General features: G+C 37.8%; 1 protein-coding gene across 1 annotated transcript; it reads left to right on the top strand.

Annotated features, from left to right (window-relative positions):
• The first annotated feature begins 2,778 nt into the window (after positions 1-2,778).
• On the top strand, positions 2,779-19,235 carry LOC105441658 (angiopoietin-1 receptor-like). The gene is made up of 14 exons (XM_030996649.1): positions 2,779-2,877; positions 7,536-7,850; positions 8,907-9,149; positions 9,437-9,568; positions 10,264-10,419; positions 12,177-12,314; positions 13,195-13,233; positions 13,862-14,284; positions 14,696-15,010; positions 15,667-15,734; positions 16,104-16,335; positions 16,672-16,974; positions 18,104-18,427; positions 19,231-19,235. Exons 1-14 carry the CDS (start codon positions 2,799-2,801, stop codon positions 19,233-19,235), a joined length of 2,772 nt encoding a protein of 923 aa, XP_030852509.1. The 5' UTR covers positions 2,779-2,798.
• Positions 19,236-19,266: the final 31 nt, after the last annotated feature.

The following is a 19,266-nucleotide window of genomic DNA, read 5'->3' as shown; positions in this document are numbered from 1 at the left end:
TTACTTCTATTATCTACTACTAATACTACTGCTACTACTACTTCTACGACTGCTACCTCTACGTCTACTAAACAGTGGGATTTAAGTTGATGAATAGGTAAACGATAATGTGTTAGGATGTGAACGATGAAATATGAAAATAAAAGCTGTGAATATAGACCAAGACTATGCACCATAAAATTAACGTGACAGCATTATGTTATGTGAGGCTGGATGTTTAGCGAATCATTATATAGTAGAATTAGAAGTTAATTAATAGAGTAAGATAATGCAATCCAAGTCAACATGTATATATTACCATATGAGCAGGGGATGTTTAGGCACATATTAAATATGAATACGGATAAATAAAAATATAGAACGCACATATGTAAACATCAAAGAAGTAAAAACAATAAAGAATACAAAAGCAAATCAAGTTATTTTGTTTCAGCTCGTCATTTGGCACTTTTGAACGGTTCTCAACAAAATTAATCCGTCTGATTATTAAAGCAGTTTAACATGTGGCAGACTGTTAGCACAGCCAGTTAGATACAAGCCAGATTACTTCGCGGTAACAATTATTACATTTAAAAATGCATTAATCAGGAGAAGATGATTACAAAAAAATTCACCTAAATTCCCCCATTATGCTAAAAAAAAGATTTGTCATTCTTTTGGGGGGATCTCAACCATCGTTCTCATTGTAACTATTTAATTATTACTCGGGGAATTATTCATAAAGACTTATGAACACATATTTAATACCATTTTATTTAAAACAGTGAAATGTTTTTTTATATGAAATATTTAGACATGAAATCCAGCAAATCATAATTAAGGTTTTGTGGATTATTTCCAAACATATGAAGATGCAATTCCAGGTGCATGGTGTAGAAGATTTCACGACGATGCCCCAGACGATATCTAAAATGTCGTATCCGGACACCTACCCACTGGACATCAATTCAATTCAATTATTTTTCCTCTTTCAACTGTTCATATTTACAATGATAGTACGTTTAAACATATTCACATATAAATAATAGGTATATGTATATTATACATATACCTGTAAATCAATTTGCACAATACAATACGTCAAACAATTAAACATGCAGTTGAAAGGGAAGGGGGCCGACAAAAAAGCAGAGCTTGTAGGGTGCAGGCCCCCCTGTAAAAGTAATTATTATGAATTATTATTATGAATTATTTTTATTACATCCACCCCCGGATAACCACCCCAGTCAACTAACCCCTAGGACAACTACCCCATACGGCAAACACCCTCTAGGACGACTATCCCCAGGACAACTACCCCAGACAACTAGTAAAGGTTACAGCTTGAAGTGTATGGCGCCCTCAATTTGCATGTTTGAAGACAGAATGGAGTGACTGAGAGAGGGAAGTAACATGCCTATTACACGCAGTGTTTACGGACAATGCCTCACTGACTATCTTTCATATGGAGTGATACTATCATACAAATATTTATGAAAGAAACACAATTCAAGTGTTCCGCACTTCCGCGTACAACAGAAATCCCAACTTATGTATTATGTTATCAATATTTGTCTTCAACACATTTGGGGGCAATCTTTGCAGAAGTATATTATAATCAATGAATGCTTTGATCGAAAAATGTAAGTGAAGTGAATCAAATACACTATTCATATAATCTTCGTCTCAAATGCTCACACACACACACAAACACACACACAATCATCAACGCACACACACACACACCCACACACATACGCACCAACCTCTCGCACACAGAGCCCACATATACGGGTCCACATATGCCCATACATTATGCGGGCCTACATATCAAAATATACCACCGCTAAGACGACAGTTGTAAAAAGGCATGAAAAAGGAGAAGAAGGCAAATAAGTAACCAATGGAATCATTTCTTGCGTTCCTTTTACAAGCTAAATTATTATAAGGAGAACAAATATTTTCAATATAAACATCCAGTTTCTGTAAGGTTCCGCCTTGATATCCGGCAGTGTAGTGGTATTTTCCCCTTTAGATGAGGCAAATCTTCTAGCTGCAAAGTGGGGATCAGACACAATCTATCGGAGCACGCTATTTGCTGTTCCATAAATAGCTAGCTCGATATACATGTATGACGTAGTTTGAATCGCATTTGAGTGATTACCAGGTCGCTATAAGTATATACTTTTAACGATTTCCGTGACCCCGATAGACGGATTTCCAACACAAGGAAATCAGAACATATCTGAATTTAAATTGTGAGAGAAGGAAGAAACTTTGTGTTCTCGAGTCTTGGCAAGGGATGTTGTCAAAGATTGAAGTAGTTTGCAGAAAGTTTTCCTTCTGTCTAGCACGACCAGCTTAGGTATAGAACTGACTTAAATTTGTTTGACTTAAAGTTTCACCTGAAACACTGTCGATTACCAAACAAAACTAATAACGGTATAACTTGTACCTTACCCAAGCGAACCAAAACAGTTGTAAGACTGGTATTGAAGAGCTACATGTACAAAGGTGCGCTTGGATTGTTTAAAATGTTAATTTTGGAGCCTGCAATTTTTGTTCAAGGCCTTTCTGGCCTGGATTTAGTATTGAACTAGCCTTTAAACAAGGCCACATGTCTGATAGACGCCGAGCGACCGCTGATTGGGGTGGAAAATAGGCAGAGTCACGAGGCCTTGTCAAAAGACTAGTATCGAACACACTCCATTACAGAGAATTCCTTAAGGATTTGGAATGGTGTATCTATAGAGCAAAGGGCTCGACTAATCACTGACAAATTTGTTTTATCTATTTACTAGTGTGTTCACCTGCGTATTATGGCGTCTTTACTAAGTTGGAGAAAATCATTTTCTGGACTCATACTTGTATTGTTCTACATAGCTGCTACAAGTAATGGTAAGTAAATAAATACACATTATTATCTTTACGAAACAATGTGCCTTATAAATAACCTCCATTCATTCAAAAAATATACTTGAATAAGAGAAATAAAATAAGCTACGCTGTAAAAGTAAGGAAAAGACACACACAAAACAAAAAAATAACAAATTTCTCTTTTTAAAGTCAATGTAAGTCCATACATATTTCAGTATATGTATCCGGATATTTGTTGCGTAACGTTACTTTATACTAGCCTAGGTGAGGCAAAAAATAAGAAATAATAAGCTTAGAAACTTTTGAATGTTAAAAGCTCAAAACTTATAGCTCGAACCAATGTGATGTTTGTATACCAAAGTTAAGGGTGTGAAAGTCATTAAGAGTCAGGTTTGTGACATTTCTTTTGAAAAGAAATATCAACATTTCTGATTACATTTTAACTGTTTGGCAATTCGAGGACATAAAATCGGTGTCAGTAATTAATTGAGATCACACCAGTATACCGTTGTGAAATTGTACAAGTCCGAAGCGTCTCTTATAACACAGGGTAATGCAGACGAAGGTCGCTTCTCTCAATGAGCCATTTTCATAATGTTTTCAAATATATCTCTTTGTATTCCCTCGATAGATAATAATAATAATAATAATAATAATAATTTATATTTATATAGCGGACATATTTATTTATTTCACATATTTATACAGGGTATCTCATTCAGATTAAAAACTGGTCTTCCATAAGGCCCTGTCTTGTACATGCATTCTGAACGTGCTGCATTCTGACCATGCATGATGCTTAAGGCGCTCCAACTATTATTCATGCACCTCAATAATTGTATGACAGTATGCAAAATTGCATGCATTGCGCGTTGTTAGGTAGGGTTTATTTATGGCTTGATTCTCGTTTAAACATAAAGAAGTACATATCCAACACATGCAAATCTGCCTTCCACAGTGTTTATTTTATGCAATGTCCGTCACATTTGTCGATATTAAGACCGGAAAACACTGAAAGCCTTGTCCATGCATTCAATAGCAGTAGGCTTGATTATTGTAATGGATTATGGTTTGGCTTGCCATATTTACAAATAATCAGGTTACAGCACGTTCAGAATGCATGTACAAGACTTTTATCCGATTCCACGAAATGTTCCACTATTACACATGTTTTTAATAGTAAGGCCACATTGGTTGCCAATGAGGCATAGTATGGCATGTGAGATACTTTTGCTTGTTTACAAAGCGTTGAATGGTAAAAGCCCCAAATTATTGGAAAGGGTATTTGTCCGCGGAAAGTTTGTAAGAAGAGTGTCTCAAAGAGAGAAAATCTAGGAATAATTGCATTTTGCCCCGACCCCCAACAAAAAAAATCCTCTATGTGGGCATGCCTTGAACCATTATGCATTGCCCTACAGTGGAATTTGTCCTGTTGGGGACCGGGGGAAATTGTAATGAATTATTGATAATTTATTGCATTTTCTTTGTTTTGGGGTATTTGTGAGGGCGGCGACGTACCCTAGCCCCCACTGCGTACAGTCATGATTCAGTGGCTAAAAAATGGTTTTGTTACTGTGACGCCCCAGAATAAAAACCGTGTCGATCAGCTATATTAGTGCCATTTTGTGAGGCATTAATCCTCATTACTGTCCGTTATGACTTAAGGACGTAGGTCAGTGGCGTACCTGGGGTACTCCGTCAGGAGGGGCAAGCGACCGAAACAAACAAAAAAGGCGATGCTAATTTTCACTTCTGGCGAGCGAGCGAGCGAGCAAAAAAAAAAAATCTTTAAGTAACGTTTGGTATATAAACTGGTATTGTTGCAAGTTGGGGGTGGGAACATTCACTTGTTAGCGACGTTAATTTCATTTTTTTGCAAACTAGTGTAGCGAGCAAGAAAAAAATCACTTCTTTTTTAATAATTGCCACTTAAACTTGGTTCAATAATAATTGTCCCATGCAGGGCGCGGGAACAATATTGTGTTTAGGGTGATTTTATACCTATTTTAGCTAGCGAGCGAAAATACATCTTTCTCTCAATGAATTGCTATATAAAATTTGTTTCATTGTTGCAGGTAGGGGGCGGGCACAACCGTGTTTAAGGCAATGTCAATCCCATTTTGGCGGGCAGGCAACCCCCTACATTTCTCTTTTTAATGATATTGTAGCAGGTTAGTGGTGGGTACATAATTCCACGAGCTAGCGAGCGTAGCGAGCGAAAAAAAAAATCACTTTCCTTTTATAGGGAAAATATGGTACATAAAACTTGGGTTCATTGTTCCATGTCAGGGACGTGATTATTAAAAGCGGTGTTAATTCTATTTTGGCGAGCGAGCGTAGCGAGCGTGCAAAAAAAGATCACTTCTCTTTATAGGGAAAATATGGTATATAAACTTGGTTTAATTGTTCCATGTCAGGGACGTGATTATTAAAAGCTTTGTTATTTCTATTTTGGCGAGCGAGCGTAGCGAGCGAGCAAAATTTTTGTAATGATAATTGGTTCATAAATTTCAGATTTTTTTGTTGCAGGGCAGGGCTTACACAATCATGTCTAAGGTGATGTTCATTCCGTTTTGGCGAGCACGAGCACACCAAAACTTCTTTGAATAACGTTTCGTTCATAATTATTAACTGGTTGTTGCAGGTTGGGGCGGGCACGTTAGCGGTGTCAATTCCATTTTGGCGAGCGAGCATAGCGAGCAAGCAAAAAAATAAATTCTCTTTTAATAGAAATTAATAAATAAACTTGTTTTTATTGGTGCAGGTCAGGATGGACGCAATCGCGTTTAACGCGATTCAATTCCTTTTTGGCGAGAGGGCGAAAAACTCTTCCATTTTTAATGATATTGTTGCAGGTCAAGGGTGGGCACAATTGTTTCCAAAGCAATGTCTATTCATTTCATTCGCGAGCGAGTGTAGCGAGCGAGAAAAATGAATTAGTCTCTTCTAGTAACATTTGGTACATATATTGTGTGTTATTGTTGCCATGGTTGCAGGTCGGGGCAGGCACAATTGTATTCTAGGCAATACTAATCCTTTTCTTTTTTCAGGGGGACGAGGAAGTGAAAACATTTAATACAAAATAGGCTAGCAAGCAGTTCGCGCCAGCGAAGAGTTTCAAATTAGTTATATCACTTATATTTTCCTATTTTCATTTGTTTTAATTTTTCAGGGCCGTATGCGGAATATTTTTCTGATGGGGGAAGGGGGAAAGATGCATTAAAAGTTTTCGAAGAATCTCAAAAGCAAAAGGAGTGAAGGGAGTTCGAGCGACCGAACTGGTCATGAGGGTACTTTTGCATTTTCAAAAGTAGAATTGAAGGATTTGGTATAGGCCTACACTACATTTTCAGGAAAAAAACTGTACGATTTCAAAATATCTGGGGTCAACTGCCCCCCCCCCCTGGTGCTTACAGCCATGTTCTTTATTTTTTTTCCCATTTTTATTCCTTTCCTTTTTTTTTCCCTTTTTCTTCCTTTTCTCTTCTTCTTCCTTTTTTCTTTCCTTTTTTTCCTTTTTTCTCTTTCTTTCCTTTTTTCTTTCCTTTTCCTTTTTTCTTTTTCTTTCCTTTCCCTTTCTTTTCTTTTCTTTCCCCTTTTTCTTTTTTTCCCCTGGAGCCCGTCAGGGGGGGGGGCACTCTGCCCCCCCTGCCCCCCCCATAGGTACGCCAGTGACGTAGGTCTCCTATCTGATTCGCACAGTATCACACACATACTTCAGCAGTCACGCAAAACAAACACTCGCAAATTATTACTCAATACAATCTGAGAATGTATACTATTATTTAGAGCAATTAGGAATAAATCATTGTCAAAATCATTCCAGAAATTGGGATGAAATTAATTATTCCACCTTTATGACCAACAGTGTATACCCCAGGGGCAAAAATCCAAAGTTGACAGGAGGAGCCTGGCCGGAGTCCGTAAAGCCGCCGTAAAGCCGCCCGACGGCGGCCCGTTACCATCATGGAGCGTGCTGGAAGCACGCCCGACTTTGCACAAGTCGCTGGCGGGATACGGAAAGGGGACGTTCAAGTTTCGGAGGGAGCTATTGCGGACGGGTGGCCGCGACGCTCTGCCGACCTTAATAATCCCGCCCGAATATCGATCGTCTATTTGCCGATGCCCGAGCGATGTACGCGCGACCTATTTACGAGCTCTGCGACCTTAACATTCGCCATTGGGCAATCGCTAAATAAGGAGCAGGTTTCGGTGCCTTGCGATTGTCGGCCGACCCCTAAAAACGCGGTGGAGCCCGCAGTGATCGAGCAGACACTGGCCGTATTTCTGGCAAAAATGCCCTTTTGAGCTCGCAGAGAAGTCGGGCGGGGTCCGTTTTTAATATTTGACGGCCCCTTAAGAACCCCTGGTCGAAGCATAGTTTCACTATTTAAAATATATATATATATAATTTTGTTTTTGGTTGGGGGGATGTCTTTATTTTTCATATACTAAACTCTAATACGTCATCTGTGGGTTAAAGAATATTTCTGTGAGCATTTTAATGACATATTCAGACTAGCTCCTAGGTAATTTCACATTTAGCTTAGGCGCTATGGCGAATGCTATTAAAGATGACTCCCCTCATTCAGGACCGGAAGCCTAAATTATAGTCTATGTAGTCCACTGAGATGTGCATACTATTAAATCTATTATTGAATATTGTTATGTTTTTCTAGGATACATCGTAGACCTGACATTAGTGACCAATCACCCCTTCCTGGATCCTTCCAACACACGTGATCAATATATCGGCGCCTACCTAGGACAGAAAGATGCGAGCATCAGAGACGATATCACGTTCGATCGAATTATCCGGACCGTTGATACTGCAAGTCTACCAGACTATATCGTCGAGGTAAATGAAGATCCACGTATAAGAAAGCTAATATTCGAACAGTCCAATCAAACCAAGGCATCAGGAGCATTCCAGGCAGCTTTCGAATTTGAAGGAACCACACATACTTCTTCAACTGTTGTCTTGATGCACAATGGTGAGTATAAATATTTGTGAAATCTGTCCAGTTTTGGGCCACCGGAAGTAAGCCTCGGTCACAAATGCCATTACGAACTGCTACGAACGCCGTACGAACGATTTTCAGCTCATGGAAATTCGGGAAGACCATGGAAAAACAGGGAGATTCTGACCGTAGCCTAATGTAACTTGTTTACTGGGTCTGCAGTCGGTCTTGTATATATCTCGTTGGTGTTAATTGATGGATAATGCTTGTACGTTATTTCAGTTTCTTGGAACATAATATCAGCATGCGCAGCCAACTGAGGGCCACCTTTTCCAGAAAAAAATTAACACAGGGACCAGATTTATTTACCTGTGGACGTTCCCTATTATTTTGAAACATGAAACTAGTAGCACCAGTCTAAAGGAAACACATTCTCTAAAACTGGAAATAGTTTTAAGAAGACCTTTGAACTTTTAAAATGAACACGAGATGCATTTTCTGAGAATTTTTCCTCATTTCCTGACTTCATGAAATAGGGTCTCCCATGTTTTAGGGTAGCCTTGTTAATTGTAATATTGTTCTTCCCGATGCCCTGCAATCATACCCCCCCCCCCACTTCAGCCGGGCAACCAAGGTAAGGCCCAGAAGCGTTGAAGGATTTATTCTCACCGATCCGGTTTAATACCCATTTGTTTCATAGTGGGGAGAGTGGCTAATGTAGATTAATCTCTTGCAAAAGGAAAGTATTGCCGTAACAGAGATTCGAATCCGTACCATGTACTTTAGTGACTTTATTACTAGAATACGACATCTTCAATATAGTGATTGACTTAAATAATCGCCAAATGTACATGTAAGCCTATACATACATTTGAAATAATACTCGAGCGAGCGTATATCTGCATATGTATAAAAGACCCCATTCATATGCTTACAAATTGGTAGTCCTATACAGATCAATCTTTCACTGACTTTCAGAATTTTCCCATACAATTAATAACTTTTTTTCAGAAGAAATTTTCCCCAAAGCTGCTTTTGCACTTCATTAACATTTTTTGTACTGGCATATTACTCCCATTCACTTTACAGCGATAATCTTGCCTGAACAGACAACGTTGACTGTCCATGAGGGGGAAGATGTTACACTCGATGTTGTCACCAATACAGATGACTTCCGGTGGCGGTTTAATGGAAATGTTGTACCGGACAGCAGAAGAAAGCAAAGTCTTACCTTGGCGAACGTGAGGCTAAACCAAGCTGGGGTATATAAGTGTTATAAAGCTGGAAAACGATGGGATGCAGGAAATGCAATATTCCTTCTTCATGTCGTCAGTAAGTTGACAGCTTACTATCCGTACATGTATCTAAAGCATCTTTATATTCAAACATCGTTGAAATTGTCTATAATTCTATATTATTGTTGCCAGCAAAATATCAGTGAAATGAAAATTGAATATTGACAATGATAATCTTTTTATTGTGTTAGGGGGGATGTATAGATAGAAAGTTAGAATGCAGGCATGTCAATGCATATTGGCATACCGGTTATCTACTTCTGATATTGTTTGCTGCTGGATTCTTATCCACTTTGAAATACTAAAACTGTTTACTTAAACCAGAATGCCCAGCTCATCGTTGGGGATCTGAATGTGAACATACCTGTACTGGGTGTCTCAATGGAGGCAAGTGTGATGTAGACTCAGGAGAGTGTGTATGTCCTCCTGGTTTCAACGGGACAACATGTGAACACGGTAGGTTTTACATTTCTATGGGTCCTCTGCACTTCGAGACACTGGCGTAGACATACTTGTTGAACAATTTGGGGGCGAGGGGGGGGGGATGGCACAGACGGACACAACAAGCAAAGAGTCACATATTTACAAACACACACATACACACAGACACACACGAACACACTCATAAAGAGTTTAAGTTCCATGGATGACCTTTTTTTCAAAGTGGATGAATTTACGCCCCCCCCCCACACACACACACCCTGACTACCCATATACCTAGACACCAAGCTTCCGAAGCGAAATGTTGAGTGAATATTTTTTTTTAGTTTACACATTTTATTTCAACACATGCCAAACTATTTTTTTTTGTCTTGGATTCAGCTCAATATTTGTTTGATGTGAATGAAAACAATGATTTCATGTAAAATACATGCTTGAAATAAGGTTCAATCTGTAATACTCTTCGAATGCATAGTGATGAACATAACAACATCATCTTTCATTAATCAGATTCAATCGATGAAACCCTTGGTTAAGAAAACAGCATTGTTTCATCGGCAAGTTCGTACATTTTGATCGTTCAATACCTAAAACTCTTTTCAATAAAGCTATCACTTGAATCAGAATCAAATCAACTCAATGTCGATAGAATAATACTAGAAACTCTATAATGAAAGCAGTTGTATCATTATCTCTTCATTCATCCTAAGTCCTGGGCAGCAACCGGTTTGGGCAGGATGGCAGCTTTTCTTGTGATTCCTCAGGAGATGATCACAGTCCAGGATGTCGTGGTAAACTCTTCTGCCTACCAGACCCCTTTGGATGCACCTGTGCAGCAGGATTAATGGGAATCAATTGTACAACAGGTACTTTGAGTCATGTGAATCAAATTCTGGAATCGTTCATAAGCGAATATTTTAACTACCTGAGACCTCCAAAATACATCATCTTGAAAGAAAAATGTATAAAACACATTCGTTTAAAAACGGATTAGTCATCAATTTACATGTATATGTATTTTTCAACAGTTCTTCACATGTCTATTCGAGCAAATAATTTATTTTTCATGGACGGGGCTTTTACTCTCCAACACTTGACATATTTGATATTCTTTTGCGTAAGTGAAGGTAACGAGAAAAGAGATGAAAGAAAACAAATCAACCTTGACATTGCTTTCATTATTAGCCCCGACAAAAACTGAATAAGAAAGACATGAGTGACGAAGAAGGCATATTTATATTTGTAGTATTGAATGGGTTAAACCATTTGATTCTCAAGACTGAAAGAAAGGTTGCTCCATGTGTGACCTTTCAACTCATGTGATGAGAACAGGTATTCGTTTACATAGAAGTGCTTTTCAAAGGACAATTAGTCTTCTTGTCAAGTACATATTAAGGCGTTAAGACTAAGAGGGACCTTGATTATGGCATTTCCTCACGATTTAATCTGATATTTCTTATATCTTTTGAAACCTGAACTTAAAATAGGCCTAAGTATATCTTGAATAGAGTATTCGAGAATAACGTTATGAGTGCGTATCAAGAAACATGGTAACATAATATCACAATGAAGTAGAAACCTCTTTGAGGATGAAAGAGATTCCAAAGTGGAATATACTCTGCCACTCAAAATATCAGTTTTGTTATCTTTTAACAAGTGGTGCTTGGGTTGAAGGTGAAGGTGTTTAATCTTTTTCATTATTTTGTCATCACATAGATGAACACAAATAATTATATTCTTTTCCGAGGGACATTAATTCTTTCATCCGTGTTTCGAAAAGACGCACACAAATAAACAAGCGAAACATTATTGCGTTTTTTAATAGTCATTTTTGTTGTACATGTATTCCCTATTTGAGGTAGAGTTGGAAAACCATGGACTCTTTTCCGTATTAATCTAACCATTAATGTGCAAGTACGTAGCACTTACAAGTTGTGCTCGATCAGAAGAAAGGAATACCGAAAAGGGTGATGCTTCCCCATCCCACTTCCCGCTAAGAGCTACACAAATTTGTCCAACGTAAGCAATTTCCTAGCCAAATCAAGTTAGGGCAAAATGTTGCATTACTAAAACAACATGCATGTACCACTTTCTCTGCTTTAAAACCAATGTACTATAAACTATAATAATTCAATTTAAATCCTTCGAAGCAGTTCTCCTTGGATCAAATTGATATATAAAGTATGATCTACATAATTATACATATATAGAAACCTCCGTATTGGGTAATTCATTAGACAGTGTACTGGAATTTAACAGATGATTTAAAAATAAATGTAATCGAGCTTTATAGATTTATCATTAGACAGATCAATTTTAAAACAATAAAAGACGTTCTAATGCACCTGTGGTCGGGAGCTAATTGAAGAAAAAAAAACTGAAGTAGTAAAACCCAATTTACCAAACATTCAAAACTTACACTACCTCATTGACCCACTTATTTAGGATTTGTTTGAATTCATTTTCAAAATTGGATATCAAGGCAACAATTACTTCGATGTATCTTGGGTTCTTCGGCCTGCCCCTCAATGTGAAATATTGATGGTTAAAAAGCGCATAAGCCTACTTCATAATGCTGTTCCTTGTCTTCTATTACTTTATCAATCCCCATGATTCTTTTAAGAATGTAACCCAGGAACGTATGGAGCCAATTGTTTGCAAGAGTGCCACTGCTCTCCACTTAACATCTGTACCAAGGATACAGGAGAATGCATGGATGGGAATGCGTGTCAAGAAGGCTGGACTGGTGTCAACTGTCAAGGTGACATTTTGTTTGTAACAGTCAGTTTTCATAGAAAGGTCGTTTTTATTTGTAATATACATTATTATCACAAAATAAACACATCACGATAAAAGAGCCGAAATCCATTCCGTCCTTCATTATTTCTTGCGCTTGTCAAAGCAAGTGGCAAAAGACAACAAGAACCAGGGGGAAAAGTTTTTTGATTAAACAGATTACTAGTTTAAGCTAATTCATGGCTAGATTTGCAGTTAACTATCATTTGACACGCATTCTCTGTTATTGTCTATTATGCTGAGTTGAACAATGGAATTCGTTTTCCAATCCATGCAGACTTTAATCTCGATCTAAGTTAGTTTTGTCATTGATATAAAACATGAACATAGGTTGGTCAAAGGTCACATATCATTATTAGCAGTTTCTCTTAAATTCAACTATAACCATTCAGTACGTCATTTAGATTTTTATAAAGAACCATCTTATTGTCTTGTGAATTATTATGTATGTTATTGGCAATGCAATCGAAGTGTTCTAGTTGATAGATAGAGATTGTTTTGCACAACAGTACTTGAAAACAAATTATCGCCTCGTTAGGAATGTTGCTAATGGGTTGAATTATTTTGCTTAAATACGATCAAATAGTCTGCTCTCATGTCTTGATATTTAATCGTAACTACACTTGTAGGTGAACCTTTGAGAGCCGGATATTTAGTATTTAGATTAAGATTTCCGCACATCAATTGTTAGACAAACTGGAAGTACTTCTATACTATTCTGAAGTACGTGCTCTCTAGTTAAAAGCTCTATTTTAAAAGCATCACATTTTTAACAGTTATTGTTTTTCCCAAAGTTGTAAATTTTAACCCTGTTTATTAATGTTTTTCCTAACATTCTTTTACAGTTCGACGTTCCCCCATTCAGGAGGTTGACGATGATACACGTAAGCTCACATGGGCTCCTAGTCCACCATAAGAATAAAAGCGTGTTAAGATATAAAGCACAAAACCTCAGCGGTTACAACATATAAATGAACATTTGCGAGCAACAAATAATAATAATAATATTGATAATGATGATAATAATAATAGTAAAAATATCTGGCATTTGTATTGCGCCATCTATCTATAGGACTTCCATTCTGAGGCACAGAAGGAGAAATAGATAAGAATAAGTGTCTAAATAACAGAGGCCCTGCATCTATACTGAGCTCTCTGTTTAAGATTCAGGAATGTGAAGTGTATTACACTTTACGTCATTACAAAAAAAAAACGCTGCACTTTAACACTAAATATCTGAATGAATTGTGTAAAAAATATATATGACACATTACCATCTCTGTTGTGATAAAAAGAAATTGAAACGTTTTTAAAGGGGATCTAAATGGAAACTAAAAATATAACTGCCCTGCGAAATTCCTACTTGCCATTAGAATACCTAGATTTCTATGATTATGTTATATAAACATGTATAAGCCTGTGTGGGTAAGGGGTATGTGCGTGCGTACGTGCGTGAGGCGTACAATCTGATATTTTAACAATGTTTTCTCTTCTCCTCACCTGCATATTCAGCGATTCCTGGTACGAAATCGGCAAGTTCTGGTTTCACTTCTTCAACCATCCCCATTGTTGAAGCTACAACTGAAGCTTCTACTAGTGCTACCACTCCTGCCACCCCTACCATCCCTCCTCAGCCTGTTCCTTCTTACGCCATAGCGAGCTTCAACTACACCAAGGTTAACAATGGCGAACCTATAACATTGGTTTGTGTCGTGACAGGATCGCCTCCACCGACGTCTGAAAACATCAGTGTCACCCATGCAGCCGGTGGAGATGAAGGGGTTGTCCTTCTGGGGACCAATGTCAGCGAATCAACCAGGACATCCCGGTACCAGGTTATCGTGAGTCTGGGTGAGGTACCCCTGAATTTCACTTGTCTTTTGCGCAGACCGGACGGGGATAGTGTCTCGAAAGATCTGGCTGTTTCTGTTTATGGTAAGTAATTCTGAACTATAACAGCATACCTGTTTTTGCTATGATTTACTGACAAGAGCTTAGCGTCCTGAGTACATTCATTGTTAATACGAATGGAATTGAAGATGCTTTGTACATCTCCATGTACGTCACAAACAATGAATACAAATAATAAACACAATTTGTCATTTTTATATTGCCTTTTCTGTCTTTAAATGGTTTCCATGTGACAGGTGGCTATCTCATCAACTCAGCTCTCAATTAACATCAGAAAAAGAGGATCACGGGGACCAACGGTTACCGATTAGGCATTGTTTTCTATATAGAGGGAGCAAGTAGCTACACGTAGTACAGTGGGGCTTTAAATATGTAGTCTTAACATTTTGATGGCTTCATACAAATGTTTTTGAAACTCAATTTACGTTCTATCAGAACCTCCAAGCTTTGTTCAAGCTCACATACTCGTCCAAGAGATGACATCTCACTCGATCACCATACGATGGACACCTTGGAATGAGACATATGATCGTGGTGATGGGCCAGTGATTGGATATCGAGTCTACTACAACACACACGGACAGGATGACACAGCCAGGGCTTCAAGAGATCTCATCAGAGATACAACTTTCACCATTACTAATTTGACACGGGACACAGAGTATGATTTCAGAGTGACTGCTTCGAGAGAGGGCCCAGCGGGTGAGGGGATGTACAGCTCAGCAGAAAGAGCTTGGACAAAGTGTACTGGTAAGAGCAGTAGACTATTATCATAACAACTAATAATGGGTGGATCATCAACATCATTTTGACGGCCGCAGTCAGGATGGAGTATTAACGCTTTCTAACTGAAGATTGAGATTAAGGGAATTTATATCATTTAAAATTGTTGGTTGCTAAAGTAAGTTAAATGAGTTTAATTTATCTGTTGTAATTTTTTTTTTTACCGTTGTTGAAAACAAAAGCACTTAACCAAGCATTTACCTTACAGGTTCCGCCCATTTTTATTCCTCGAGCTGAAGATTTATTAATAATAGCAAATATAGTCACGATATTATCATAATTAATGATAAATCTGATAAAAGTAAGAGTATAGTTAATTATAAATTATGATTGCTTTTCTTCTCCTGACCATTAGGACATAAACAGTGATCATTTGACGTCCCAAAGACGTATATATTGCATTGCATTCTTTAAAAAATTCTATTTTTAAATTTCCCGCTCTCAAATGTGAGGCTGGTAAATATGGACTCACCGTAGTGAATTCACATTGAAAGCAAAATAATTTGTAGACAGTACACTATTCACCTAATGTGAATATTATGTTGTTAGTTGTATTAACCACCAACTCAATTACAACCAAAACAACTTAATAGTCTTCATTTTTTTTGTAATTCCCTTTTCAGCACCTTCTGAGGCGCCTGTTTTGTCTGTGAGAAACAAAGGTCAAACAACCATCACTTTGGATTGGGAGGTGAGCTAAAATGATTTCATTGCATTTCATTTTATTATTATTATCAACTATAAAGGAATACATTTCTGTTTAAATTACTTAAATTCAGTAATTAAAATTTGCTTAAATGAAGAAAAAAAGTGTTTAAATGTTCAGTATGAGCGCTTATAAACGGACCCAAATACCTCAATTTAAAATACACAATTGTACACATTACTAAAAGTCCACTCGAAGTATCATTTCGTACGTTAATTAGTTTGGATAAAGCGTTTCGCATGTTTACTCCTTATTGAACATGTTAGGTTTGACGGTGAATATGGCGAACTTAATATTTGCAAATTAGTAAAATGGGTGAATTCTTCCCGTTTGTCATATTTATATTGATAATAGGTAATAACAGAGGAATCATGGGGATGCAGTGCCCTTTCTGGATTAAAAATCAATGTTAGCACCTATGGTCAAAATGGCTTTCCTCGAACCTTGTCATTCAATACAACGGCGGGTACTGCTAACATTGGAGAGCTTGAGGATTGTTCTACGTATAACATCAACGCAGCGTTTAGAAACAAAGACGAGTTGGGGATCTCTTCAGAAATATTCTCAGTGAGCACGTCTTTGACACGTAAGAATATCTGTTTTCTAATTGTATGTTTAGTGCGTTGAGTTGTACAATATTAACGCTTGGGTTGTATTACATTCACAATACCTTATATCGCTTATCTTGACGGATGAAAGAAAATTTACCATAAAGACTATATCACAACGCTAAGAGTGAAATGTATAGTCATTGAATCAAAGAACACAGGTCTGTCATGCGAGGGAATTTCAGGAGTACATGGTAGCCCAATATGGACTAGATTGCATCATTACTGGTACGTTTACCGGTCTTCAATTTGTTCTTAAATATTCTTTCAGTTTGCAAATTGCAAGTTTAGTTATATTTCACATTTATTTCCAGGACCCGCAGGTGTAGAAGCCTTACTGATGTTACCTTCAACCACACAAATTAAAGTCAGCTGGACACTGTCATCTAGCCTATGCTCCGCTGACTACTATATCGTACGCTACAGTCTCTATCAGAAGCTTGTCTGCTCTTCACCAGAATCCACCCAGAAAGAGTTTGAAGTTAACACCAACGTCACACAATACAATAATCTAGTGGGGTTGGAGCCTTACTCGCGATACAAGATCTCCGTTACAGCTGTGAATGGTGCCGGGCAGAGTGTCCCCACGATTAGCTATTCAAATACCAGGCCTGGAGGTGAATAATGTAACAATTATTAAAATACCCTTTCCCATAACAGTTTAAAGACATGTACAAGTTGATATATTTAGTTATCCGAGTTGTAATTGTAAATATTGGATATTTTTTAGGGAACCAGAGTTGTGATTGGTCCAAAGCTTGTCACGTGATATCGATTGCGAAAATTTTAATCAACATATTTCACTCCCGGTCAGGGGCGGATCTAGCTTTTTGCAAATGGGGGGGGGGGGGGGGGGTTGACGAGCCGGTGATTTTTAATGGCTATTTTGAACAGCTGCGGGGCATCGTCCACGAGTCGCATAGCGGCGAGGCGATTTTGTTTGTTTGTTTTTTTTTTTGAGCCCCCGTAAGTGATGTTTTCCTGGCATCTGCTTACACAATGGAGACCATTAAAAGTCTGGAAATATGATGGCGTCTTTTTTTTTGCTCATCAAATTTTCACTTGGCAGCTTAAGGGGGGGGGGGTTAAACCACCTTACCCCCCGTAGATCCGCCCCTGCCGGTCAGCAAGGAAGCATTTCCCCTCGTTATCACATTTCTCCCTAAGCGCTGTGCGCTTTGTGAACTTATATAATGATAATTACATTTACTTATATAGCACCTAACACTTACTTCATCAGCGCCCTACAATTATGCAGCATAAATACACTGGCTTTAACAGCGCAGCTGTCACACGCTCTGCGTTTCGAGGAATAAATTCCTACCAGGTACCCATTTACTTCACCTGGGCGGAGTGCAGCACAATGTGGATGAATTTCTTGCTAAAGGAAATTAACGTCCAGGGATTCGAACTAAAGCACGACCTTATGATTGAAAGACCACAGTCAGAACCACTACACCATGACGCTTCCCCTAGGGAAAATATAACTCGGTAGTCCAAAATCATTATATTTCACACCCTACTAGTCAATATCTGTATTAGATTCCCTGCATATAACATACGCATTGATATAAAAATATAATTTTTAAGAATTTTGCTCTGTTTAGATTATGAATGGTGCAGTTAAGTTGCCATATATATTCCCTTCACCCTTCACGCTAGCCTTACTACGTAAGCGACTAATACGTCAAGTTTGAACCGACTAGGTACCGACCAACCATCTCTTATATTTCTGATTCACTTTAGCACCGTCCAACATTACAAATGTCAGGGTTAATCCAGAAAGGACGTCTCCAACACGATTAGGATTCACCTGGCAACCTCTCAACTGTAGTAATGTGAATGGAGACTTCTGGTACTACTATCCAAGAATCTACAAGGATGGTGATAGAAGTAGGACACCAGCTGGGAGGGAATACTTGGATGATGACTTTTCATACTCATCAGTAGAGTTCAATGGTCTTGAGACATGCACGATGTATGAACTGTATTTATATGCCTGCAACCATCATGACGTGTCATATCCTTGTGGAAAACTGTCTCATGCTATCGGTGTAACAGGAGTTACTTGTAAGTGTCATAAAGTACGAATAAAAAACATGTTATAACCACCCTTATGATGCCACATTGCCCTGCTTTGTGAACGTACTCTAAATTTATGAATTTCGTTCAAAAACTGCGTAGTTATATCATATTTGTGCCAGATATCCACATTCCTATAGTGATACATTATGTCCATAAACATGTACGACATTACATTTCGAATTCAAGAATCATGTCTTTAAGACATTTAAAGGGAACCAAAACCTTCATACTAAGTTACTTTTATTGTACAGTTTAAGATATTTGAAAAATATCAGTGAAAGTTTGTACAAAATCGGGCAAGGAATAAGGAAGTTAGAGCTTTTTTAAATGACTAGTCACTAGAGGGCGGTATTCAATTTGATGACATCATCTGTGGACAACTCTCCATGCCTTTTGTGCATCAAATTTCATGTTTTTCCTTCTTTCTTGTGATTGAGATAATCTACTCCCCTGAAAGCAAGATATAGAATGCAAAATGATATTCTACTTCACATGTTATGAAGTCGGATCAAGAACACAAATAAATACAAAGAAAACAAAAAAATTGTGAAAATGTTATGTACAAAAGGCATAGAGAGTTGTCCACAGATGATGTCATCAAAATTGAATACCGCCCTCTAGTGACTAGTCATTTCAAAAAGCTCTAACTTCCTTATTCCTTGGCCGATTTTGTTTAAACTTTCACAAATATTTTTCAAATATCTTAAACTTTACAATAAAAGTAACTTAGTATGAAGGTTTTGGTTCCCTTTAAATGTCTTAAAGACATGATTCTTGATTATATTTAGTATAATCACAGTATAGTCAATTCATAATTGGGAACC

The sequence above is a fragment of the Strongylocentrotus purpuratus genome, unplaced genomic scaffold (genome assembly GCF_000002235.5).
Source record: "Strongylocentrotus purpuratus isolate Spur 01 unplaced genomic scaffold, Spur_5.0 spur5_scaffold_3, whole genome shotgun sequence".
NCBI classification, from domain to species: Eukaryota; Metazoa; Echinodermata; class Echinoidea; order Camarodonta; family Strongylocentrotidae; genus Strongylocentrotus; species Strongylocentrotus purpuratus.
Note: the sequence above shows the minus strand (reverse complement) of the source record. Positions and strands in the feature narration are given on the sequence as shown.

What these genes read in the sequence shown, in the direction of transcription:
- LOC105441658 (XM_030996649.1), top strand. Translation starts at nt 2,799, where the DNA reads ATGGCGTCTTTACTAAGTTGGAGAAAATCATTTTCTGGACTCATACTT. An exon ending in AGTGAGCACGTCTTTGACAC is followed by an intron (nt 16,336 to 16,671) that starts GTAAGAATATCT and finishes ATTTATTTCCAG; the next exon opens with GACCCGCAGGTGTAGAAGCC. An exon ending in TTCAAATACCAGGCCTGGAG is followed by an intron (nt 16,975 to 18,103) that starts GTGAATAATGTA and finishes GATTCACTTTAG; the next exon opens with CACCGTCCAACATTACAAAT.